This window comes from Epinephelus lanceolatus, chromosome 23 (genome assembly GCF_041903045.1).
Source record: "Epinephelus lanceolatus isolate andai-2023 chromosome 23, ASM4190304v1, whole genome shotgun sequence".
Lineage (NCBI taxonomy): Eukaryota > Metazoa > Chordata > Actinopteri > Perciformes > Serranidae > Epinephelus > Epinephelus lanceolatus.
Genome location: NC_135756.1, coordinates 16,688,090 through 16,712,892, shown reverse-complemented (window position 1 = coordinate 16,712,892; position 24,803 = coordinate 16,688,090). Strand labels below are relative to the sequence as shown.

Genomic DNA, 24,803 nt, shown 5'->3' with positions numbered 1-24,803 from the left:
CATGGATCCTCCAGGTCCCCAGTAGTCTCTGTAGGTCACTTTATGTCACTTCATCATAAGAAATATGATAATGAGTAATTATCGGATTCTAGATCACAGCTTTGATTTCACGTTGAAATTGAAGCAAATTCTGATTTAAATTATGCTTAAATTGACCCAGCTGGCCCTTTGTGTAATTCACGCAAACGGACAAACACACATTCTTCCATAAACTAGTTATAATTTAGTCTTCACTTAGTTTGAATCAGTATCATCATCCCTCCCTCCGTCCTTCCTTCCTTCCTTCCTGCCCATCTTTCCAACTCATCTTTGTCTCCCCTTTATCATCACTCTTCCCTCCCGTCTTTCCTACAGTTGTCCTTCCTTCCAACTTTCCTTCCCTTCACATTGTAATGCCTCAGCTCTTCACATCAGACATGTACACACACACACACACACACACACACACACACACACACACACTCTCTTACGCAACAATTATACCTTCCTAAAGAGTGTGCGCCTGTAAAACAAGTTTATAAGTAGGCCGTCTTAAAAACTATAGTAACCTATTACTCTTTGTACATCATTAATGTGTGTGATCATAAAGTTGTTTGTATGGCTCTGATAGAATTCCTTTAAATGCTTCCTTTCATGGTAAGGTATTTTAACAGGGCCAACACTGAGGCACAGTGAGTTATAGATTAAACTAATCTATCACTCCCAGTGGTGTAAAATGTTGTAATACCAGAGATGACCAGTAGGTGTCTCCCTACAGTATGTTATCTTTGTGCTTCTCAGTGTCTTTTAAATACTTGTAGGCTCCGATTTCCAAAAGCATCTAAAATCATCTTTGACCGACCGAGATGATCTTGACTTCCTGTCTTTTTTATTGTGTTATGCTGATGTCTCTTTGACCTGAAAGTAGATTAAGTTTCACTTGGAGCTTGACTATTCTCAGGTCAGAGAAAGGCTTGAATAACACATATTCTATAGGGAGGCATTGTCCTTTGATGCCAAGATGCATTTGGTAAACGTAGTCTGAATTAAAGGAATACTTCACACACAAAATGACCATTTTATAACAGTAACTTGGCCCGTGTTTAAATTCATGAAGAAAAAAAAGAAAAAAACTCTCACATGCCTCAATCGTGAACAAGGAAACCAAAATTAGGGGTGCCCACTAGCTCACCTGGCAGAGCAGGCACCTCATGTACAAAGGCTATGTCCTTGCTGAAGTGGCACCGGCTCAGTTCCAACCCAAAGCCCTTTGCTGCATGTCATCCCCACTCTCAGTCCCCCTTTCACACTTTATCTGTTCTGTCAAATAAAGGCAAAAATACCCCAAAATGTATTGTAAAAAAAGAAAGAATCCAAACTCTCACAAAACTTGTGTATTATAATCCAAGTCTCATTTGTCAAGTCGTATACTCAGTGCTTCACAAACAAAAGTATCTTTTGCGAAGGTGGCTGGAAAAATCATGCATTTGAACTCTGCTTGTGTATTTCATCGAGCAGAATACAAACGTACACGATTGCCCAGGTGCACAACTCGTCCCTACGTTAGATGTAGGAGTGTTTAAAACATGAGGCTTTTAGCAAAAATGCTTGTTTGGGAAGTACTGAGCGCATGACTGGATAAATTAGACTTTGGTTTTACTGCACGAGTTGTGTGAAAGATGATTTGATATATTTTTGCCATTTTCAGATCCTTTTTTGGCAGTGCAGTAGTGTAGCAAGAGGGTTCCTGGATTGAACCCCGAGTGGGGGGCTTGAGCCCTGGGATGGGGGAGCCCTTCTGTGTGGAGCTTGCATGTTCTCCCTGTGTCGGCGTGGGATTTCTCCAGATGCTCCAGCTTCCTCCCACAGTCCAAAGACATGCAGATTAATTGGTGACCCTAAATTGCCCATAGGTGTGACTGTGAGCATAAATGATGTCTGTCTCTATCTGTCAGCCGTGTGATAGTCTGGAGACCTGTCCAGGGTGTAACTCGCCTCTCGCCCATTGTCAGCTGGGATAGGCTCCAGCACCCCTGCGACCCCCAACAGGATAAGTGGTTACAGAAAATGAATGAATGATTTTTTGGGGCATGCAAAAAAAAATAAAAAATTCTTATAAATTCAGCGTAACACAGGCTGAAATGATCATTTTGTGGGTGAAGTATTACTTTAAGCCAAAGCTTCAAAAACTGTTGCTGCACCGTAGCTTCAGCTGGCAGAAAGAAAAACAGATAGCCGCGGAGGCGCCCCTCTATCCTTCATCATACACACAAACCCATAGGCTCACGTGACATAAGCTAGGTTGCACATAGACATGTACACCATCAGCTCTTTTCCCCTTTGTGGTGACTCCAGACCATCATCCATTATTTTGGCCCTCAAGGCGTTGGACAGCAATTTCCCAATATCTTAAACTTCCTACATGTTTCAGTCTTCACGTACCGTGCTACAGCCCAAAGTGGTCCTCACAGTGGATGAGTTCAGTCTCTACACGCAGTAACGTTTTATAGAGCTCTCCCTCCTGGCTCACATGAAATTATTTTTTTCACCTTTCCACCATGTGAGGGCTGATCAGAGACTCAGTAGCCTGTGAGTTATTTTTAGGGCTGGTGCAAAACTCTCACTACTTCTTACATAAAAACATTAATAGACACACATACTGTACACACACAGTGACACACACACTCACTCACACACACACACCAAGGCGCTGCTCTGGTGCTGATCTTTGTTGCCTTTCCTTAAAGCCAGCTGACTCCTCCTCGTCCTCGTCCTCCTCCTCTTCGCCCTCCTCCTCCTCCTCTTCCTCCTCTCACCCCCCTGTGGTAAGGCCAATGGTACGCTCCGACGGTAACCTCGTCCGCCTCCCTACCTCCTCCACCATCCCTCCATCCCTCCATCCTTCCATCCCTCCTGCTACGCCAACCATGGTATGATCCAAAACTTGTGGCTTCTCATTCGTCCTGTCGTCTCCCCCTCTGTCGCTCCTGCTGTCATCCTCTGCAGCATGTCGGGAGTTTTATTCATGTAGCTGTTGTTCGTACTTTTACATGTTTAAATATGAATATATATATGTGTGTGTGTGTTTGGTGAAGGACACTGTATCGTGCAGGCCTAGTATAACTGGAGTCTTGTGACTTTCCTTGAGTGGCTATTGTTGTTGCCATGGTGCCCGCTGCCCCCCACCTCCTCCATGGCTTGCAACTTGCTCCCCCTTCCCTTATGGGTGTGGTATCTACAGTGCTTTGTCATGAGTGCAAGCCATCATGGTCACGCTATCACGCTGTCTCTCTTTCTTTCACCGTTCTCCACTGGTCTGCTATCTATCTATCTATCTATCTATCTACCTACCTATCTATCTATCTATCTATCTGTCTATCTGTCCTCTCTACCTGTGAAGCAGTCTATTTGTTTTGATGTCTCTGAATAATTCAAACTATTCCTCATATTCAGACTCTGTCTCTCTATCTCTCTCTGTTACACTTACTGTCACTGTACCTCTCCCGCTCACTGCCCCACTCTCTCAATGGTGCAATGGTCCCCACTGTGGTCCAGTTGTGGTATTACATGCAGTACAGAATTTTCACTCCTCAGAAGGATCTGTCATTTTCTGCATATCTGTCCGTGGAGTTTGGGACAACTCATGTCTTGGGTTACTTGTCAACACCATAAAAAATGTGACACCTAGCTTTAGAAAGTAGCCAAACTGCTCTCAGTGTCCCCAGAGATACAGACTAATCCAATCCATAAGGTGAATTTTCCAGTGTTTAATTTCTATAGAACATTTTTTGGAAACAACTCCAAGATGTGCTGCGTTGGAAAGTAACATGTGACATCTGTTATCCCAAACTGCAGTAAGATGTGTGGAGAATGGCTGGTTCTTTTCAGGAGCACACTGTGTTTTCTCTGTGGGATTAGCATAAAGAATTGATGGCCTCTTGGAAAAACACAAATGGCATGAGACCGATTTAGAGGTCAGATAGGACGATGTGTTTTTAGGGTCGTATCTGATAAATCACAGTGAGGATAGATGTAGTGTGGAACTGTTGTGGTGTAAGTGCTGCATTTCTATGTGGTCAAGCTGCATACTGATTAATTTTTGTGCAGGAGTTAGATGTTTTTGACAATTTTTGTAGCATTTTTGCACAATTGTTACTGCTGTTATGGTTGCTGATGGTTTGGTAGTTACACGAAGGCTTCACCAGATCCATCTGCCGCTGGCTGTATAACTGTGAATAATATACAGGGTCCTTAGTCGCTGTATTAACTGCATCATGCTTTACACAAATCCTGATGTTGCCTTTGTTTTTCCCCCTTTTTGTCCCTGAGAATGAGCAGCAGCAGCATGAATAAATAAATCTGTATTAGAATAGCACTCAGCAAGATAGCTGAATATTTCATCATGGAGTTATTTCCTGTGGATGAGTACTGGGACAATAGACAGTTAGAAAGCTACAGTGCCTCTCAAGCTTGTACTTCAGAGGTCTACCAAGGCATATTCTGAATAAACTGCAATTTTCCAAAGTATACCAAATTATGGATGGCTTAAATGCCTCAGGAGGGAAAATACTGCATGCTCATTGCAAGAGGCTCTGCAAATAAAAAGATTGCAGGGGTAAAAAACTGTTTATAGAGCATCCTTGTAAACAAAAAGTAAAGATGAAGAGATTAAGCACTCATGAAAAGTGTATTTTTGTACCTGGCAGTGGCTGCATTGAGCTGTAATATCTTTATCCACCTGAAAGTCATCTTTGGATTGTTCCTCCTGGTGGCCAGTTGCTCCATGACAGACAAACAATTAGACTGCCTGCATGATTTATTGAAACAGGAATCTGCCTGCAGGCTAGGATACTTGTACTATATCTGTTGTGAATTGTTATCAGTGATTTATGAAAGGGGTAGCGTCTATCGATGAGAATCTCTCTGGCCTGGTCTCTGCTATTAGACTTTTAGTCCGTACCAGTGCAGAATAACCAAAGCTTTCAGCTTAGTGAAATGATTTACTTCAGGGGCTCCTAAGGTATTTAAATGCTTGTTTGTAAAATGTCATTGCAAGGCTGAATTAACCTGTAATAGGTTTTAGAAACAACACCCAGGAGTGTGTTCTTCACCTTGATTATGACAGCGTTGAGTTGATGTAGAAGTAACAGCAGAGTGCCGTGATTTAAGAATAGTAAAGTTTACTGGAGTCATTTTTAGCTTTGATGGTTAGGCAATTTTCTTGTTGCATAGCTGGGCTTATCTTTTAAAGAGAGGTTGCGCAGGTGTATTTAGGAAGGTAATAGATGATCTTTGTTGCCAAGTGTTTTTTCCATGAAGCCAGAAAAATTAAGCATGATTGCCCGATTCTCTCCCAGATCTCTTTTGTCAGTTGATTTTGATGGGATTTTGTAGGACGCAAATTTCCATTTATTAACTCTGTGTATATGTGTGTGTGTGTGTGTGTATGTGTGTGCATGTGTGTGTGTGTGTGTGTGTGCGTGTACATATTTACATCCACATATATGTGGGTGGGAATATGTATTTGAATGTTACTTGTACGTCCGCATTTCTGCAAATGTCTGTGTGTATCTTCATCTTTACCTGTGTGTGTATGTGCGTGTGTGTTTCCCTACCCTTTACCTATCTGCATGTGTCCCCATGCGTCCTGTGTTTTTTTTCTGAAAAAAACACCAAACCCCACCAAAAGGGACTGCAGAACTCTGAAGAGAACGCCAGGATCTCCATCACCTTCTTCCGACTGTTCCGCGTGATGAGGCTGGTGAAGCTGCTGTCTCGCGGGGAAGGGATTCGGACCCTGCTGTGGACCTTCATCAAATCCTTCCAAGTGAGGGGAGAACCGGACACAACATGCTAGTGCAGGGGGTTGGGTTTACACAGGACTGAAAGGGCGGAGGGAACGTGGAGCTTTAGCCCTAATGTGACCCAGATTGGAGCCCTTTTTTGGGTGGCATCGTACTGTTTTACCTACATTTCACTTTTTTACTGCATTTTTTCCGTATTAAAATGTAATGTAATCCACTAGATTCAGTCAACAAGGTGATTATCTCCTTAATTAATCCAGAATGGACTAGTTTAAGTTTGTTAACATGCTAGCCAGCAAATTGAAAGTAAACCACGGCCCTAGATTCACTCTCGTTTGGCGTTTCACGTTGCTATATCTGCATTTTTTGGCGCTGTGTCTCCTGAATACATGCCACCACACCTAAGCACTGTGGGGCTACTCACCCATAAATGCCCCAAACACACAGAACAAGATTAAAATAAGAAAATGCAGGCAGAGGGCACATACACCGCCACAAATCTGAGTCACATGGGGATAAAAATATCTTTGTTCTTGTGTAAATCCAGCCTGGTGGAGTCTCACAAGCCACCTTTCCTTTCCTTGCCTCCTCCCTCCTCGTCTCCACCTCCTATTTTTGCAAGAAATCGTAAAGATTGGGACATCGAATATCTTAGTCTAGGTGGCAAAGGAGGAAAAGGAGGAGGGATGGTGTGAGGTAACGGAGAGGAGGTTTAGGAGTCTTGTTGCAGAGGCAGGGAGGGATGTAGGGAAAACAGGCAGGAAATCAAGAACCTTGACCATCAATCTATTTTCTCCTCTTGCCTTCTCATCTCTCCTCTTCTTTCTCCACTTCTACTTCTACTCTCCTCTCCCTCCAAACACCCTACTACTAACCCCTGAAAGCTCACCGTTCCCCGTAGGCGGGTTAAGCAGTAGATAAGTTTAACGAAGCACTCCACCAAAAAATGAAATCATTTGATTAGAGTTATGAGGAAATGAAAATAATCTGTTCTCTCTCTTGTGTTAATTGAGACGGGCCTCTTCATGTTAGAGCAATATTAAATACTGGTGATACAGCAAAAACTAATCTGTGATTTAAAATAAGTAGTGCTCATAAAGATGTTACTGTACTTAAAGGGTAATGTCAGCATTTTTCAACCTGGATCTACCTATTTTTCTGTGTTTATGTGACTAATTCTGGAACAACAGTTTTTGGAACTGCCCCAGTACTGAGCCAGAGCGCTTCAGCCATGTGCGTATCGTCAATTTAGTCCAATAAAAAGTGTTTGTTTTTGCCACTGACAGGCTCAGATTGTTAATACAAATGTCCTACAACATTATGAAAGGATCCCTACAGAGACAAACCTTTTTGTTGAAGAGTAAAATCGTTTTTGTTCAACCAGAAACAGACCCAAAATTGCTATTGCCAAAGGCACCAGACTCCATTCAGATAAACACTAATTTTAGCTTGGATAGAGACATATTTTCACATCTAATCGGGGAATTAAGGGTTAATTAAACCGTCAAAAGCCATCTTGGTTCGTCTTTCCACTGTTCCGACAATCACAAACTCTGATTTGGTTGAAATAAACCCTCAATTCACACAGTCAGATGAAAATATAGTGACTCTATACATGCTAAAATTGCTGTTTATTCTAATGAAGTCTGGTGGGTTTGGCAAAAGTGATTTTAGGGCTGTTTCTGGTTAAACAAAAGGGATCTTACTCTTTAACAGAGAGGTCTATCTCTGTAGGGATCCTTCCGATAATGTTGTCAGACTTACAATAACAATCTGAGCCTGTCAGTAGCAAAACAATTACGTTTAATGGACGGTAATGGTCATATAGTAGCCTGTTTTGCGGCTGCCAGCTTCCACGCTCTTCTTTAATACTGGACCAGTTTAAAGTCACTTAAGGTGCGGACACACCAAACCGACATCAAAGAACTAGCAGCGACGAAAGCCAACTATGCGGCTAGTCTCTGAACCGGGGCTAGCTCAGAGACTAAACGCTCTCAGCTAGCCCCGGCTCTCCGTTTGGATTCAAACGGAGAGCCGGGCTAGCTGGGAAGCCAGCGGAGGCTAACTGGCTGTGCTTCCCTCCAGTCATGCTGCGGCTAACACTCCACTAGCCTCCCAGCTAGCTCCGGTTTGTTATTCAGGTTAAAGTGGGAAGAAGCAGTGGGTCTGTCGGGCAGCCAAGTGAAGTGGAGCCTGAGGAGGAAGCACCGGTTAGCCCCAGTTTCACTACAGGCAGATTCACTCGCTACAGGGGCGAGGGAATAAAACCTGAACAGCCAATCAGAGTGATCTGTTTCACTGAGTAGCTCCGCCGCCGATTCAACGTGCTCAATCGGCCAAAAAGAAGCCAACGCCATAGGGCAGACGGTGCAGGACACACCGCAAAAACTAGGCCGATAGACGCTCACCGACGTCCCGACTTTGGTCGACGACCGATCGTCTGCTTGGTGTGTCAGGGCCTTAGACACAAATACAATGAAAAAATAGGATGCAGGTTGAAAAATACAGAATATTCCCTTTCACACAGGTACATTTTACACATAATGGAACTTTACCCGTCATGATTTGGCCCTGTCCTCACAGTCACAGGGGTAATGTTAGCCAGGAGCTCAGTTCCACGCAGTCTCCCAGCTGTGTGAATGTAGAAGACATACCTGCTCTGGCCTTGTTTGGCTCATGCACAATACACTGGGACTGGTCTCCTGGCTAAAGTCAGAGAGCAGTTTGTATTTTGCTGAGGTTTTTCACTCCTAAGTCAGATGATTTGTCCTGGTTTGTTTTTGGTGTTGTGCCACACAGGGCTACAGATCAATTCACTTTCATTTCATAAAGGAACAATACAGTTTTTATATTGCACCTGATAATTTGAAACACCAAGAAATAGATGTGTGAGGTTAATCAGCCCTTTTCAACATGAATTTCTTAAGTCAGTTTCAGACTAAGTGGATCTGCGATGACTGAATGAAAGTGAATGGACTCCAGCCTTGGTGTAGGATAATACTGTCACCTACTTGTTACTAAAGTGTGTCTCTCCTCTTTAGGCTCTGCCCTACGTAGCTCTGCTTATAGTGATGCTATTCTTCATATACGCTGTCATCGGCATGCAGGTAAGCTGTTGTCCTGTCACCTTGTTTCCCTCCCTCTGTTGTGTTTTCTTCTCTCTCCTTCTCTCCTCCAGCTGGCCTCCATCCTGTGTCTGTCCTCCTGGAGTCTTGTCATCCAGAGTTCCTGTTCGGTCACGTCGTCCCTCTCTCCTCCACTTCTCTTCCTCCTCTAGCTGTTGCTAGTCTCTCCTCTTCCTCTCTCCATCTGTCCTCCTGTCCTTTTGAGTTTGTTTGTATCACTGATGATGAGAGGGACAGTGGCCTTTTAATTTTGATTGACCCAGAGAGCAGTCACTTCCACCTGTCAATGCTGATGTCATATCCTGTGTGCTGTGACTACTTCCTTCCCCCTACTGTGCAGATGTTTGGTAAGATAGCGCTGCGGGACCACACGCAGATCAACAGGAACAACAATTTCCAGACGTTCCCTCAGGCAGTGCTGCTGCTGTTCAGGTGAGGAAGATGATAATTCCTGTGATGTGACATCAACAACAGTAACTTTCTTTTCCCTCTATATTTTCTCTCTTCCATTTACTCTGAAAATCATTTTTTTATTTCACATTAGAGGTTACCACTGACATTTTAGGACAGCAGCGGGTTAATTAAATGCCAGGATTCTGTAAATGTCAAGATGTGAATTTAGCCAACCCTGTGACTCTGCACAGGAGCCAATGAGGGATAATGTTTTATCAGTTTGTACTGTGACATAGTGTTACTGCACCAAGAGTTTAAAAGCTCTCATTGTCTCACCTGTATGCTCATTAGTTAGCTGATAATTGTTGTAAATTTGACTCTTATTTACCGTAAAATGTCTTGGTCCACTGAGGACGACACCTTTTTCAGTTGTCAGAGGAGTCTACTAATAATACATTTAATCTACCCGGATCCAGTCTCAGAGCCTCTCTGTCCTGTGTGGTTGCGATGATGGTAAGATTCCATGCAGGGGACAAAAAAAAAACAACACAGAAACTGAAAGGATAGATCAGATATGATAAACTACGGTGTGGTTTGGCAGCCATTCTATTATTTTTGTAGGCATTTATCTCACCATCTGTCGCCAAAGCCACCAGACTCTATTTGAATAAAGAGTAACTTTATCATCTTAAAAAACACACTTCATTTGAGGTCACCGGAAACAAAAGTCACATTAATCATCGTGGTTTGTCTTTTCAGTGTTCCAGTAACCAACAACTCTGGTTTGGCTGAAGTAAACCCTTTATTCACCAGTCAGATGTAAAAAATATGCTGGCTCTGCACACTGTACAATCATGGTTTATTTAAATGGAGTCTGGTGGCTTTAGCGATAGCGATTTCACGGCTATTATTCTTAATCCTATCTTACTCTTTAACAAAAAGCTTTATCTCTGTAGTGACTTTTCCATAATATGGTGGTATAGTTTGGCAGCCACTTTACTTCTTTTGTAAGCATTTTGCAGAAAAGTCATAAAAGGCATCTTTTCTATTCGTTCATATTCGGTGTGCTGACCCCTTCATGGAATATATCATAGCAATGGGCTTCCATTCAGAGAGACAGGATACTTGGATACTTCATACTGCAGTGTCATTTAAATCCAGCAAACACTTCATAAATTAAAGCACCAAAAATGATCGCCTGGCAAAGCAGCAGCTGCAGAGTCAGAAAGCTCAATAGTACTGAAGTATTCAGAATGGAAGACAGATGTAGTTTGGACAACATCTTGTTCTCAAATTAAAGCAAATATAAAATCACATTTCTTTGCTGTTGCTCTGTAAATTCACCATCAAGATGTAATTATGATGTTGCTCTTTATGGCGTTCACACTAACACTGATGCATATGTGTGTGTGTTTTTGTTTATGTGTCTGCTCCTCTCTGTCTTTGTATCTATGTGCGTGTGCGTGTTTCTATATGCTTCTATTCCCGTATGCATACATGCACGCGTCCACGCGTCTGTATGTGTGTGTCAATGCATAAATGCACATGTGACTCCATGCTGGTGCATGGGCGCGCACATGCACACATCTATGCATGTGTGCGTACCTCTAATGTATCCGTATATGTGCGTATATCTTTGCATGCGTATCCGCGTCAACGTGTGTGCGTATTTGTGTGGGTGTGCGCATGCATGTCTATCTATCAGATGTGCAACAGGTGAGGCATGGCAGGAGATCATGCTGGCGTGCTCGTACAGTCGGCCGTGTGAGAAAGGATCAACCAACGAGAACAACGCAGGCAATGAGGACTGTGGCAGCCAGTTTGCCATCATTTACTTTGTCAGCTTCTACATGCTCTGTGCCTTTCTGGTGAGTGCAGAGAAATATTTTAACTGTAAATGTTCCTCTTTTAAACAGATTGAAAAACAGATTTGAGTTACAGTTATGACATATAATCAGTTACAGTTAGAGAAGACGGAAAAACACATGATTCCAGTATATGAAAAATCATATTACAGTCAAATGGTTGATAGATCTTGATACTGCTGGTTAATATGAAGCAGCAGCCAACAGGTGGTTAGCTTAGTGCAAAGACTATCTTCTCATCTAACTTTTAGCAAGCAGACAAACAAGCACATTTCACAAAATGATGAACTATCCCTTTAAAAGACAACTTTTCAGGTTACATTTTACATAAAATTTTACATTCAGTAGATTTTAGATTGATGTTACAGATTATGATTTAAAACAAGTCATCTGTAATCACTTATATTTTACTTGTGTAGTTTCTGACTGATTCCTGATTCTCCTCAGATCATCAACTTGTTTGTGGCTGTCATCATGGACAACTTCGACTACCTGACACGTGATTGGTCAATCCTGGGGCCGCATCATCTCGACGAATTCAAGAGGATCTGGGCTGAATATGACCCAGAAGCTAAGTAGGTTTACAGAGAATTAACAACATACGTCATCCATCATTCATCTCCAGAGGTTGTGTGTTGAGTCACTATAATGTGACGTCTGTGCTGTTTCCAGGGGGAGGATAAAGCACCTGGATGTGGTGACTCTGCTGAGGAGAATCCAGCCTCCCCTCGGCTTTGGAAAGCTCTGTCCGCACAGGGTGGCGTGCAAGGTAAACAAACAAATGCCCGAACATGGTGTGAAGGCCACAGAAAATATACAGAATATTTAATCTGGCTTCCAAATTCAAGTATTCAGAAATCATTCTGCTGTTCTTTTGGGGTAGAATGAACCACTCTATTTGCCAGGTGTGATTAAATATACAGAAATTTGTCTTTGTTATATCAGTGTGATGACATATTGACAGCTCATAACACCTTCCACAGTGACTCAAATGGCACACCGACAACAGATCGCACAGGGAAAATATTTTAGATATTTAGACATTGATGTCTCTCTCGAGGAAAATTAATAGTGACCACAGTGTCAAACCACTGCTCATTTTCAACAAACTGTCAGCTGCCAATTGATGCTGGCAGCCGACAGTTTGCACGTAAAATGTACCTGTTTCATTTTAAAATGTTGTGTGATCAAAGAAAATGTTCTCTCTCTCATGTAGCGTCTGGTGTCGATGAACATGCCTCTGAACAGCGATGGAACAGTGATGTTCAACGCCACGCTGTTTGCCCTGGTCAGAACCGCACTCAGGATCAAGACAGAAGGTGACAGACACACACATGAACAGACACAGTAACACAGTTGTATAGGCACAAGGGTAATGAGGGAGGCACAAGTGCTGCTTTTTCACTTTCCATACCCAGATGTATACACCATCCCAATCCCTGCACCTCTCTCCTGGCACATAGGAATCCTGGGATTCCTTATGTCAGTCTCAGATTACATGATATGTTTGTCTGTTCCGACAGTCACTATGTCAGATTAAGCGATTATGGAGTAAACTCTTGCTGTGACTTGGCCGACAGACATGACAGACTATACATTAGTCCACAACCAATTATCACTGGTCGTCTTTTATGATGTGCATGATGTCATCAGAAACAGAATGGCAACTGAAGCAGTATGAATGTTACTGGCAGTCCTGTGTTCGGAAAAGCCCCAAAAAGGAAGAAAATTAACATTCTTTGCAAGCTTGGTGCTAATGATAGTACTCAACGAGTTGCTGAAATGCCACTGCTGTTTCACACCAGCATTCTTCTTCCTTCACGCTGTAGTGCCAGTCCTTTGTGGAAACCTTAAAAAAGGCTTGAGTGTTGTTGCCATAACACCACAAGTTTTTCCTCACATTTCCACCTCACAGCAGCACCTACAATGTCGCTCGTCTTTGACTTTACCATGTTTACAGTTGTCCACGGCAGCAGATCACTCTGTGTTCCTACTGGCCAAAGCCATAGCTGTGATGTGTGTTGTGAGACAAAAAAAATGCAAACACACTAGTTTTACGGTCAGGACATCATGAGGCATCCCAAATGCAGCATTCGTTGTTGTACTATGACACACAACATGGGATAAAACGATTGATTATCGTGCACAACACTCATTGGCAATCGCAATCCGAGCCAACACTGTTGAACGGCCGGGTCGAGCTATAGTCAGGCTGTTATCATGTAGTCTGAACTAGGTATAAAGTTCAGTTTATGGTGGTGTTGCTCAAAGGAAATGGCGTATTTCTGGAAGACAAAATTCAGTTTCCTTTCATGTCGTGCACCTGGAGAATTTTGTCAGGTTTTTGGACACCGTCATATTTTGTCGCACAATGTGATTGGGAAGTCACGGCGACCCTCTCTGACACATCTGTTTGACTTCTGTCTGTTCAGGTGTTTGCTAAAAAAGGAACCAAAATTGCATCTCCTCGCCCATGTCCTGCATTTGTTGAATCAAAAGATATTTACCCTGTTGTACTCTTGTTTGGTTCGGGGGAGGCACTGACTACCTCTTTTTCTTGCATTCCTTGTCTACTCAGTAAAAATTTAAAATCTCTTTCTCTTCAATTAACTATCCAATTTGATCAAATTCCTATATTTTAAAAATACAAAACAAACAGCTGTGAGAAGGATACCAATCTGGATGATATTATGCAACTAGAGAAACCAGCTGGAGGACAGCGTCTGGATACCAGTGAGATGACTGAAACCTAACTCTGAAGCATAAATTGAAATGTCACGCTGCTTTTTAATTTCTGTCGAGCAACACTCGTAAAGTGTCAAGTACTCTACCATAAATCAAGATTCAGACTCCAGTGTTAAATGCACAATATACTGTCCCATAGACACAAATACAGATGCACTTGTGCTGAGGCTTGAACACTGGACAACTGTGAAAATGCTACTTTAAACCTTATGGTATGTATACTGTTTGTGTTTGTGCAGGTAACCTGGAGCAGGCCAATGAGGAACTGAGGGCAATAGTGAAGAAGATCTGGAAGAGAACCAGCATGAAGCTCTTGGATCAAGTGGTGCCCCCTGCTGGAGGTATATATACTTTGCAACACAGTTTCATACTCAAAAGTTTAGCTTTAAACAATATATTTTATTATTGTTACCAAAACCTCAGCAGCATCACTTGGAACATCTTTTCTGAAAAGTACTGCAAGGCATTATTTTAAGCATTAACCTGCTGTGTCTGTAATATTTTTATTTCTTGCAGATGATGAGGTAACAGTTGGGAAGTTCTACGCTACCTTCCTCATCCAGGAATATTTCCGCAAGTTTAAGAAGAGGAAAGAACAAGGGCTGGTGGCCAAGGTGGCTCCCAAAACTGCCCTCTCTCTGCAGGTACACAAACACACAGATTCAGATGTTAGATTTTTCAGATTGTGACTTTGATGTATCCTGAGGTGATTAAAGAAATGTGAGAGGGGATATAGCGTGCAGCATATAGTAGGCTTGTTATTATGAATTAACTGTAGAAAGAAATAAAGTAAGTGTTTTGTGTGAGAATAGATTTCTTACTTCAGGGTTCTGACCTCAAAATAAACATGTCGGTCAGTGTGTTATTCCATAAGTGCAACACTTCAGGGTGTTTGGTCTGTGTGTAGGCGGGCCTGCGGACACTGCATGACATCGGTCCAGAGATTCGGAGGGCCATCTCTGGAGACCTGACTGTGGAGGAGGAGCTGGATAAAGGCCTGAAGGAGCCGGTGTCAGCTGCATCCGAGGACGATATCTTCAGGGTAAAGGTCGGATACACACACCCTCACTCACTCTCCAGAGAGAGAGAGCGAGAGAGAGAGAGCGAGAGATGATCAGCGTCCAGCTTGAAGCCATATTACTGCTCCATGCACGTACACAAACATGCCTGCATGTGCTCAGAGGTTCATTTAAAAAGCCTCATTGTCCACCACATAGCTTGGCTACCAACCAATCACTGCAAATGCTGAGCTAAATTTGAATAATTGGTCGTATACATTTCAAAAACACATCTAGTGGCCGCAAATTGCAAAATACGAACACAAGGTATTTTTACATTAGATATTTTTTTGAGCACTGCACCTTTAAGCCTCTGACCAAAGCTACACTGACACACGTCTCAAGGGTGAGTTACGCTTATTATCAGCCTCCATTGTCAAAGTCATTGCCACATGCATGCACTTTGTTCTGTTTAGTGCTGTATTTGTTACTTTAACACAAAGTGCAAGGGCGTAGAATTGGGTAGAGACACTAGGGACATGTCTCAACCAATATCCTACGACAACTGAACTGTCCTTAATAGTTAATTCTTGTAATATTACAACTTTTTTTCTCAAAATATTACAACTTACATTTCAACTCAGATATGTGGGATGTGTTTCGAATGCACAGAAAGTTTTGAATATGAGCAGAAATCTTATTGAAACACGTATTAGCTATGAAAGACCAGGGGGTTGTACAGTAATTGAAATTAATTAATTTATCATTAATGTGAATAGGTGCCACATGCACATCTTAAGAGGTTACAAAAGAAACAAAAGAGGAGAGAAGACTAAATCATACCTTCATTTGTGCTGACAAAGCAGGGATAACATTAAATTAGGAGAGTTGATCTACAGGGGAATAAATATGTTAAAGCAATACAGAATGCCTGAGAGCCTTACTGCATTATATTCTAAAATATATTTATAATTTAAACTGTTACCTGCACCATAAATTGGTGCATAAAAAATTCACCAAAATGCAGAGAATGTGTTTGACGCTCAAAATTTCCCGGTGGAGGATCCCCAGACACCCCGCTTAATATGTGTCCCCGTCAGTGTTGAAATAAAACATACGCCCAAGAGATTTTAGCCCCAGATTTGATGCCTGATTTATTCGGCTTCATGATCATTCTGCTCCCATATTAAATGTTTAAACTGTTAATAATAGAATTTGAGAATGCGTCATAAATACAACCTGTCCTCGGTTTGTGACACAAGGCCTTTGCTTTGCACTTCCATCTTGGCTGAGTAAAGTTTTGTTGCTGCTAGAAGTGAGTGTGACTTTAGTACCTCTGAGTGTTTGAGTGTAGTGAAGAAGAAACATATTTTGACTTAAACATTTAAATTTTGTCTCCTCTCACCCCACAGCGTACAGGTGGGTTGTTCAGCAACCATGTCAACTACTACAACCAGAGCGATGGCCGCAGTTCCTTCCCGCAGTCCTTCACCACCCAGCGTCCCCTGCACATCAGCCAGAAGGGCTCCCCTTGCGAAGGAGAGAGCCCGTCCCACGAGAAGCTCATGGACTCGACCACTTTCACCCCTTCCTCGTACTCCTCATCAGGCTCCAATGCTAACATCAACAATGCCAACAACACGGGCATGGTCGGGGTGGCGACCCAGGGCATCAGTCGATTCCCAAGCCCGTCCATAAGCACTGTGGACGGGCACACAGGACAGCCGCTCACCCCCATCCTGCTGCCAAGATCCGCATGGTGCTTTCCTCCAAAGAGGTGAGTGTCGGCCAGACAGCAGGTTACATCTGTGTCTTATCAAGTGTTTAACATATTTTTCATTTAATGAATTGGTGATTTGGAGTGTTTTTGAACTGAGGCAAAAAATTTTTTAGTCTGTCTCTTTTATTTCCTGACCATCATCACAGATGTTTAGCTTGCCAGTAAATTTAACAAACAACAGTTCGGACATAAATGGTTCTTCTATTTCCTTCACTTTCTTTTTCCTTCCTCCTCTTTTTTCCTGTCTTTTGTCTCTGGTGGCAAGCAGGACGTGTTTTTATGACACCCTCATGCGGTATGTTGCCAGGGGACAGAGAGAGAAAGTGTGCGTGTGTGTGTGTGCGTGTGTGTGTGTGTGTGTGGTGTTTGTCCCCTAACTGGGTGCAATAAGGTTTCATAATGCTACATAAAAATGGCAGAGTGCTATAGTAAGACCTGTTGCTATGCATATAATGCTTTAGTTGCCAGGCTCTCTGCTGCTCCTATAAAATCTGCTATCAAAGCCGTGGATAGGCTGTTTGGTGCAATGTGGCCAAACGTTTCCTATCCTCTTATTGCTGCTGTTCTCTGCTGTGTTATGGCAGGTCTGGGTTAGACACAATGTCTGCTCTTTGTCCGTAGCTTTGCTCTTTGTGCTATGATATTCAGGGTCCCCAGAGGATGATTTCTTTTGATTTTGGTGACACCATCACATTTTATTTAGCACCAAAATAGTACACAAAAAATTTCAAAGTCTAAGCTCTCAAAAGACAGATCAAAGACAGATACTTACACACATGCTTCCCAGACAATGACCGTTTTACATTTTAGACACATGATACCCTTTTCTCAGTGTTACACAAGAAATGACATAATCTAACATTCATTTAATTTTAATAGCACCATTCTTGGGACAAACTTTGTAGTTTCAGCCTTAGTATTGGGCAGCCCATGAAAATTGTTAAAGGGTAACTTCAATATTTTTCAACCTGGACACTGTTTCCCAATGTTTTTGTGTCTAAGTGAGTGTATGGGAACAAGAACAACAATTTTTGAAGGTGGTCCAGTATGTACTGAGAGTGCTGCAGGTGTCAGATGTGAAAAAGATTTTAATGTGCATTGTGTCTTTATGCATTTGTGCACTGTCAGTTTACATCAGCTTTAAATGTGTTCGCCACTGACAGGCTCAGATTGTTGTTATTATAGGTTGAAAGAGTAAGATCCTTTTTGTTTAACCAGAAACAGCCCTGAAATCACTATCGCCCAAGCCCCAGATTCCATTTAAAATAACTAATTTTATCATCATAAAACACTCTTCCTTCAAAGTCAACAGAAATAAAATAAAATTTAAAAAACATCTGGTTTGTCAGTCTACTGTTAAAACAATTTCCAACTCTTGTAAACTCTTTATTCACCCAGTTAGATGTGAAAATATACTACATGCTAAAATTATTGTTTATTTAAAAGGGTCTGGTGGGTTTTGAGAAAGCAATTTAGGGAGCTGTTTCTGGTTAGACAAAAAAGGATCGTACTCTTTAATAAAAACCTCTGTCTCTGTAGGAATCCTCCCCAGACACTTATAATAATCTGAGCCCGTCAGTGGCAAAAACAAGCACCTTAGTGGACGTACTTCGAGGATACACATTGTCCTGTGTGGTTAGATTGCTGCCTGTTTTGTGGCTGCTGGCTGAAGCCCTCTGCTCAATACTGGACCAATTAAATTGTTGTATCCATTAGTTACTTAGACACACATACATGGGAGAATAGGCTCCAGGTTACCCTTTAACATGTTGGACAGTCTTTAGAAACGTTGCAGCTACCAGGTGTTGGCTAGCAGGGCTTTAGACTAGGTCAGCCTGCTAGTAGTGAATGGGGTCCTCTGAAGATAAAGATCCTCAGTAAAAAAACAGCTCACTCATAGTTAATTAGAGAGGGGAGTTAACTTGTTCACTTTTCCTATGTAGAGACAGTAAGTGATTTAGAATTACGTGCTCTGTTACAAAGCAAAGTGTAAGCCTTCCGATTCACTCTGTATCTCTTTGGATTTGCTTGACTTAAGGACAGGATAACATCCACCCAGCTGCCAAGCGGAGTGAGCTTGATCAAACTCATTGAGAACAGTCTCAGTCAGGTTTTAATCAAATGCTGTTCTAACCCAGAGTTTGCTGTGGAGCAGCTTAAATAGCTGTGGATTAAAGGGACATCTTAACATTTAGAAATTTGACTTACTTTATCTTCACCAGGCAGTTTCGAGGAGATGTGTGCTGGTGCTTGAAACAACAAATATTTATTTGTGATTCTTAGTGTTCATCATTAAAAATAATGGGTCCTTCTGACTGCAGGCTCAGCCGTTTGTTGTGACTCTTGGTTTTAATTTAACACAACCATTAACAGATGGTTTTGGGGAGCAGACTTGTTGCACCGCTTAAGCAAACTCTCTGGTGAAGAAGAAAAGATTAAGCTTCAAATGTCAGGATGTCTCCTTAAAGCTTAAGTCTGGAGTATGAAACAGATGTGGACAGATAGGGTGACAAGACATCTTTGGAATACAAAGAATACAACTTAATACAGATTATATGCACAGTGTAAGCTTGTCTCTCAGAGAGGAATCACACACAACCAAGATTTTCAGTTAAAAGTTTTCTGCTGATGACGGTTTTATGCAGGTTAATGTACTGTAGGTATTGCGTCCACTTCTTAAGAGGCGAGTAGAAGAGACAGCATCTGATTGCAGGACTTTATTGGCCTTCATTTTAAATGATGAGAGCAGCATAAAAAGTACCTGTTTAATTTCCCAGTTGGCCTACATTAAAATACTGGTCTCCAAGTATTAGCTGTTACGAGCCATTATCTTGTCCGTCCCAATCTTTGTTTTTTAAAGATGTCTGCACCTCAGTCGCGCTATCCGTTTCTCATATTCCAGTTGTTGCCTTTTGATGCTTTTTACTGTTAGCTTTAACAAAATAGTTCCCACCTGCTCTTCCTCCTTCTTTTCCTCCAACCTTTTCTTCTTCTCCTCCCTCCTCTTCCCTTTTCCTACGTGCCTCAGTGGGTTTCTCAGTCTCTCCTCCAAATCTCTCCTGAGTTTTTTGCTAATGAGCTGCTTCTTTTTTGTCCGTGTGTCTATGTGTACATTTGTCTGCCTATTTTGTCTACTTGTTTTTTTTTGTCATCTGTGGTCTGTGTGTTGTTCATTTTGTTTGTTTGTTTGTTTATTTGTTTGTTTGGGTCGTGTGCTTTGTTGTTTGTCGGTAGCTCGGACTCAAGTGACAGCCGCTTGCCAATCATCCGAAGAGGCGAGGGGTCAACGGAGGAGACGTACGATGAGAGCTATGGCGACGACAGGGAGTACCATGAGGACGACCACTCGCTCTCCTCTGAGATGTACTGCTGAAACAAATACCCTCATTAATTTAGTTTTTATCTCTCATAATTTAATTGTTTTGGGGTGTGTCCTTCAATAACTCTTCTTTGTGTGGCTGTGTGTGCTCATCAGGCTGGTGTATCATGATGAAACATGTAAGCAGTTGGCTCCCATGGAGGAAGGAGAGGATGTAGAAGAGAGAAGAGGAGGAGGGTGGCAGTCTCCGAGAAGAGTCTTCCTCTGCCCCACAACTCTGGGTGGGGAGATAAACATCTCTATTGGTACAGCGTCTTAATATTTCTTTTTACATTTTACTCATGTTTACATGTTTGTTGTGTTTGCATATTCGTTCTGTGTGTCAGGGAGGAGATCGTCCTTCCATCTGGAGTGTCTAAGGAGACAGTCAAGGCCAGATGTCTCCCAGAAGACGGCTGTACCGCTACACCTTGTACATCATCAGGTAGTCGATGCCCACAAAATAAACACAAGCCTGCTCTCACACTTGGTTGCACATAAACTAGTTGTAAATACATAATGTGAACTCCCAGCCGTGCTGTGTTCTGCAGACATAATCCCCCCTCTTCCTGCTCCCCTCTAACACTGTCACTCTGCTCTGTCTTCCTCCTCCAGGCTCTGGCAGTTGCAGGGTTGAGTCCTCTGCTAAGAAGGAGTCACTCACCTACCCTCTTCAGCCGGCTGTGCTCCACGCCTCCGGCCAGTCCCACAGGTATACTGCATCCTGTGCACACATCAGAGGCCAAAAAGCTGTTTGTCAAGCACTGGCAAAAATATTGCTTTACTATACCTTTATTTAATGAGAAAAAACAAATCCAGAACAGTGAATTTTGAAGCGCTAGTTGTTCTTTGTGTAGGCTTTGTGATTGTACTTATTGAAATAGGTTTGTTGTAGAGCTTTGATTGGGCCTAAAGTATCAGGCCCGGCTATAGTTTAAAAATAATGGACGTACCCAGCGTGACGTCACCCACCTGTTTGTGGACTCCTGTTTTGAAGTTTCAGGTTCATCACCATCGTGATTTTTTTGGAGCCTGAAGTGGCCATATGTGGGTGAGAGGCTGGTGTTGTGAAGGAGTGAGGGGTGAAAGCCTGTCACTCAAAACAGCCTACCTTTAATTGCGCGTTACTTTAAGCCTTAATAAAATGTAAACGGTGAGTTATATAAAAATTCACGCGCCCATACAGGGGGACAGGGAAATTAGCTATAAAGACCAAAACTGTTTTTTGTACCGGCTGTAAACATTTTTATTTTTATTGTAAAGTTGGGCATTTAACATGGGAGTCGATGGGGGTTGACTGGCTTCTGGAGCCAGCTTCAAGTGGCTTTTCAAAGAACTGCAATTTTTTGGCACTTCCATTTTCAGCCCTGGAGGTTGCTGCTTGAACCCACATTGTTTCTGTCCAAATCTCCACAGTAAAAAAAAAAACATTATTAAAACATTTATTACAAGCAAAGGGTTGAGATGTTTCCTCCCACCATTCTCCTTTTCCTCCTCCTCCTGTTTCCTCACAAATCTGTCTTCTGCTCTGCTGCCATCTCTTGCAAGACAGGTTCAGCAGAGCAGGCCTCACCCTTTAGTGCGTCTCGTTCTTTGAGCGTGCATAGCAGTCCATGGCCGCACTCAGATGATGATCGCCACTCTCCCCTGCATGTTACGCACATCTCTCCCACTGCTGGGGAAGCAGAGACAAACACTGCCAACAGAGTCGCCTTGCAGCCCCACTTTCTCTCTCTCCCTCTCCTGGTTTCCTTTCTTCTCTTGTGCTAGCTTTATCTCACTCCCCTGGTTCTCTACTATATTGCTCCATCAATTTCCAATGCATCTCCTGCCATTTACGTAGGAGAACTGCCTCTTTCATTAAAAAAAAAAAAACACCTGGAAATTGGCAAGAACAGGACCCAATTCAAGCCCAGGAGATGTTCAGAAATTACAGCCTGGCCTGATCCAGCAGGTTGGGCCCAATCAGGTTCAGGAAGAGAATCTAAACTCTAGTTTGTTGTCCTAATGCTTGCTTTTCCTGTCTTTGTGTTAGCCCTTGGCAGTGATGCCTCCTACCAGCGAGTGCCCTCTCTGAGGCTAGAGGGCTCCAACTCCCATGAAAAGCTCAATACCAGCTTGCCCTCTGTCAACTGTGGGCCTTGGTAAGACTAAGTACCATGAAAAGAACTGTTGTAAATCACAGTACAGTTGTCCACGAAACAGTTATGATGACACATATGATACTGTAGGAACAATAATGATGGTAAAGAAAATGTATTGCTCCTAGGTACAGCGACAGTAATGGGAACAGCCGAGGGCCCAGTCCTAGCCCCACCCCCAGCGTTTCAGTGTCCAATCAAAGACCACCACGGCCGGTGTCACTCACAGTGCCCTCGCTACTGGGAAAAGACTCCAGCTCACTGTGCCACGGCAGTGCAGGCAGTCTGGTGGAGGCGGTAAGTGTGTGTGTGTGTGTGTGTGTGTGTGTGTGTGTGTGTGTGTGTGTGTGTGTGTGCACGTGCGTGCATGTGCGTGCGTGCGTGTGTGTGTGTGTGTGTGTGTGTGTGAAGGTTCAATTGGAGCTGAAACAATTATCACTTGTGAGGATTTGTTGCCTTTCTTTCACCTATTTTCCACCGTATTATCTCTGGTTCTTAAACTGCTACTGTTCAGGACTCATTGACTCTTGGTGCTGTCTAGAAAACCAGGCAGCATTTCTACCAGTTTTGATCAAAACCAATGATGTATTACCTACGGAGGACGTTGCACAACACAACTCACCTGTGATGAGGGGTCACATGTAGCTTTATTTAAATTTAGTTGCAGCCATAACTGTTCCATCTTCGTTCTTGTACTTTGAAGTTTACGTTTCTCTCCCACTCCCTCCATTCCACCCCCATTTGCTCTCTGTCTTCCTCCCTTCCTCTTCATCCATTCCCTTTTTTACCATTTCCCTCCCCAGGTGCTAATATCAGAGGGGTTGGGTCATTTCGCCCAGGACCCGTCGTTCATCGAGGTGACCAAAGCCGAGTTGGCAGACGCATGCGACATGACCATCGAGGAGATGGAGCACGCTGCCAACAACATTCTCAACGGCAACACCGCCACAAATGCCACATCCAGCACCTCCTCCACCTCCCAGCACAGCCCCAATGGCAACCTCCTCCCCTTTCACACAGCAGCAGCAGCAGCAACGCACAGGGACCGTGTGGTCAGCGAGGGCGGGGAAGAGGCCGGGGGAAGCAGAGGCTCCATCCACGGGCCGTCCTCGGTGGAGGAGCGGCAGGAGCTGCTAGCAGGGGGGAGGGGACAAGAGGAGGAGGAGGAGGAAGAGGCGGGAGAGAGGGAGGAGGTACACCACAGAAGCTCAGTTGTGATTGGAGGAGCACGGCAGAGGAACAGCGGGCCGTTGGAGGACGAGGATATGGAGTGTGTGACAAGTTTGTAGGAGTTGGATTGACGGGTTCGATCGGCCAACTGGCCCCTCTGACATCATCAGAGACTGACGCTTGTCAGTGCTGGGTAACGGCGCCACAGCTGGCTCTGTCTGTCCCCACCCCTCCCACGCACGCATACACACACACACACACACACACACACACACACACACACTGTCTGCCTCTCTGCCAGACATAACTGCTCTGGACAATGGCGGCCAGTGACGCAACTTTAAACACCTGGTCATGACTTTGTTGGTTTATATGAGTTTGTACGTGCGTGAATGTTTGTAGTCAAGAATACCACACTATACTCTATAATATCTGAGTGTATGTATGTGTGCGTGTGTGTGTGTGTGTGTGTGTGTGTGTGAGTGTGCGTGCGTGCGTGTGTGTGATCTATGATTTTCTCTATTTGTACGTGTACATGAGTGCGTGTGTTCTCCACACGTGTCTGAGTGTGTCTCTAAAGTGCCTCACAGTTTTATCATGTCCTCAAAGCGTGAAGAGCAGAGACAAGCAAAAAAAGTGAGGGGAAAGTAGGGATGAAGGAAAGGTAGAGAGGAAACAACAGAGGCAGGAAGTCCTTTTATGGACGTCCCGCAGTCTACATAGTGTGTTTATCGTTTTCATTTCCTATGCCTACTTTGGTGTTGTTATTGTTGTTTGTCTGGCCGCCATAAAGCCAGGTAGGGGACAGCAGACCAGCTTGTGGAGGGGAGGGGTCAGTTAAGGATTCAAATCTGACCGCACCCACTTGTGGTCAAAGGTCAACTCCTCCTTCTCGGTTCACTGATGATGAAGCGCTGTATTGAGTAAACGGGGGCGAGGAAAACCCTGTTTGAAATCTCATTTCTCTTCCTCTTCCAAAGCTAAAGGAACCTTGGAGCACAGCCCTGCCAGCCTGGGGGTGGCATTAAGGTGACACACCACCCCCAGCCAAAGGGGGGGGGGGGGGGATTTGAGGGATGGACAAACAGCCACAACAGGGCTTCTGTAGGGGGCCACGGGCAGAGAGAGACACTCTCTGGCCAACAGGAAGCTAGCCAGCTCTTTTATCCGCTGGTCGATAAGACGCCAGCGAGAGACAAACTCACCTCGTTCGTCACCTTGATCTGGCTTTGCCTCCTCCGCCGCTTTTCCTCGTTTGGCCACACCCACTTCCTGCCCCAAACAGGAAATGGGAGGAGCATTTGGTGGCTAAGCAGAGACAGCGAGCCCCCTTTTCTGCCTCATACCTCGCCGTTCCTCACTCCTCCCTCTCTCCTTCCTCCCTCCTCTTTGGTTATTCCACCGCCCCTCTCCCTCCATCGCTGGGTTTTTGCTTTTTCAGCCCT

The 24,803-nt window shown here is 43.5% G+C and overlaps 1 protein-coding gene across 6 annotated transcripts in view; it reads left to right on the top strand.

The window, feature by feature from the left end:
• Window positions 1–24,456, top strand: part of cacna1c (calcium channel, voltage-dependent, L type, alpha 1C subunit) — a 300,165-nt gene extending 275,709 nt beyond the window's left edge. For 5 of the 6 annotated variants that reach the window (XM_078165240.1, XM_078165243.1, XM_078165242.1 and 2 more), the window contains 20 exons: window positions 2,727–2,816; window positions 5,669–5,806; window positions 8,825–8,890; window positions 9,249–9,340; window positions 11,007–11,169; window positions 11,614–11,741; window positions 11,839–11,935; window positions 12,383–12,485; window positions 14,151–14,252; window positions 14,428–14,555; window positions 14,819–14,959; window positions 16,322–16,686; window positions 16,958–16,984; window positions 19,924–20,052; window positions 20,165–20,289; window positions 20,395–20,492; window positions 20,663–20,759; window positions 22,083–22,191; window positions 22,317–22,485; window positions 22,992–24,456. In XM_078165240.1, the coding sequence (XP_078021366.1) occupies window positions 2,727–2,816; window positions 5,669–5,806; window positions 8,825–8,890; window positions 9,249–9,340; window positions 11,007–11,169; window positions 11,614–11,741; window positions 11,839–11,935; window positions 12,383–12,485; window positions 14,151–14,252; window positions 14,428–14,555; window positions 14,819–14,959; window positions 16,322–16,686; window positions 16,958–16,984; window positions 19,924–20,052; window positions 20,165–20,289; window positions 20,395–20,492; window positions 20,663–20,759; window positions 22,083–22,191; window positions 22,317–22,485; window positions 22,992–23,477 (2,853 nt within the window). In that variant the 3' untranslated portion in view covers window positions 23,478–24,456. The remainder of the gene's footprint in view (window positions 1–2,726; window positions 2,817–5,668; window positions 5,807–8,824; window positions 8,891–9,248; window positions 9,341–11,006; window positions 11,170–11,613; window positions 11,742–11,838; window positions 11,936–12,382; window positions 12,486–14,150; window positions 14,253–14,427; window positions 14,556–14,818; window positions 14,960–16,321; window positions 16,687–16,957; window positions 16,985–19,923; window positions 20,053–20,164; window positions 20,290–20,394; window positions 20,493–20,662; window positions 20,760–22,082; window positions 22,192–22,316; window positions 22,486–22,991) is intronic. The other variant, XM_078165244.1, reaches the window with a different exon arrangement.
• Window positions 24,457–24,803: the final 347 nt, after the last annotated feature.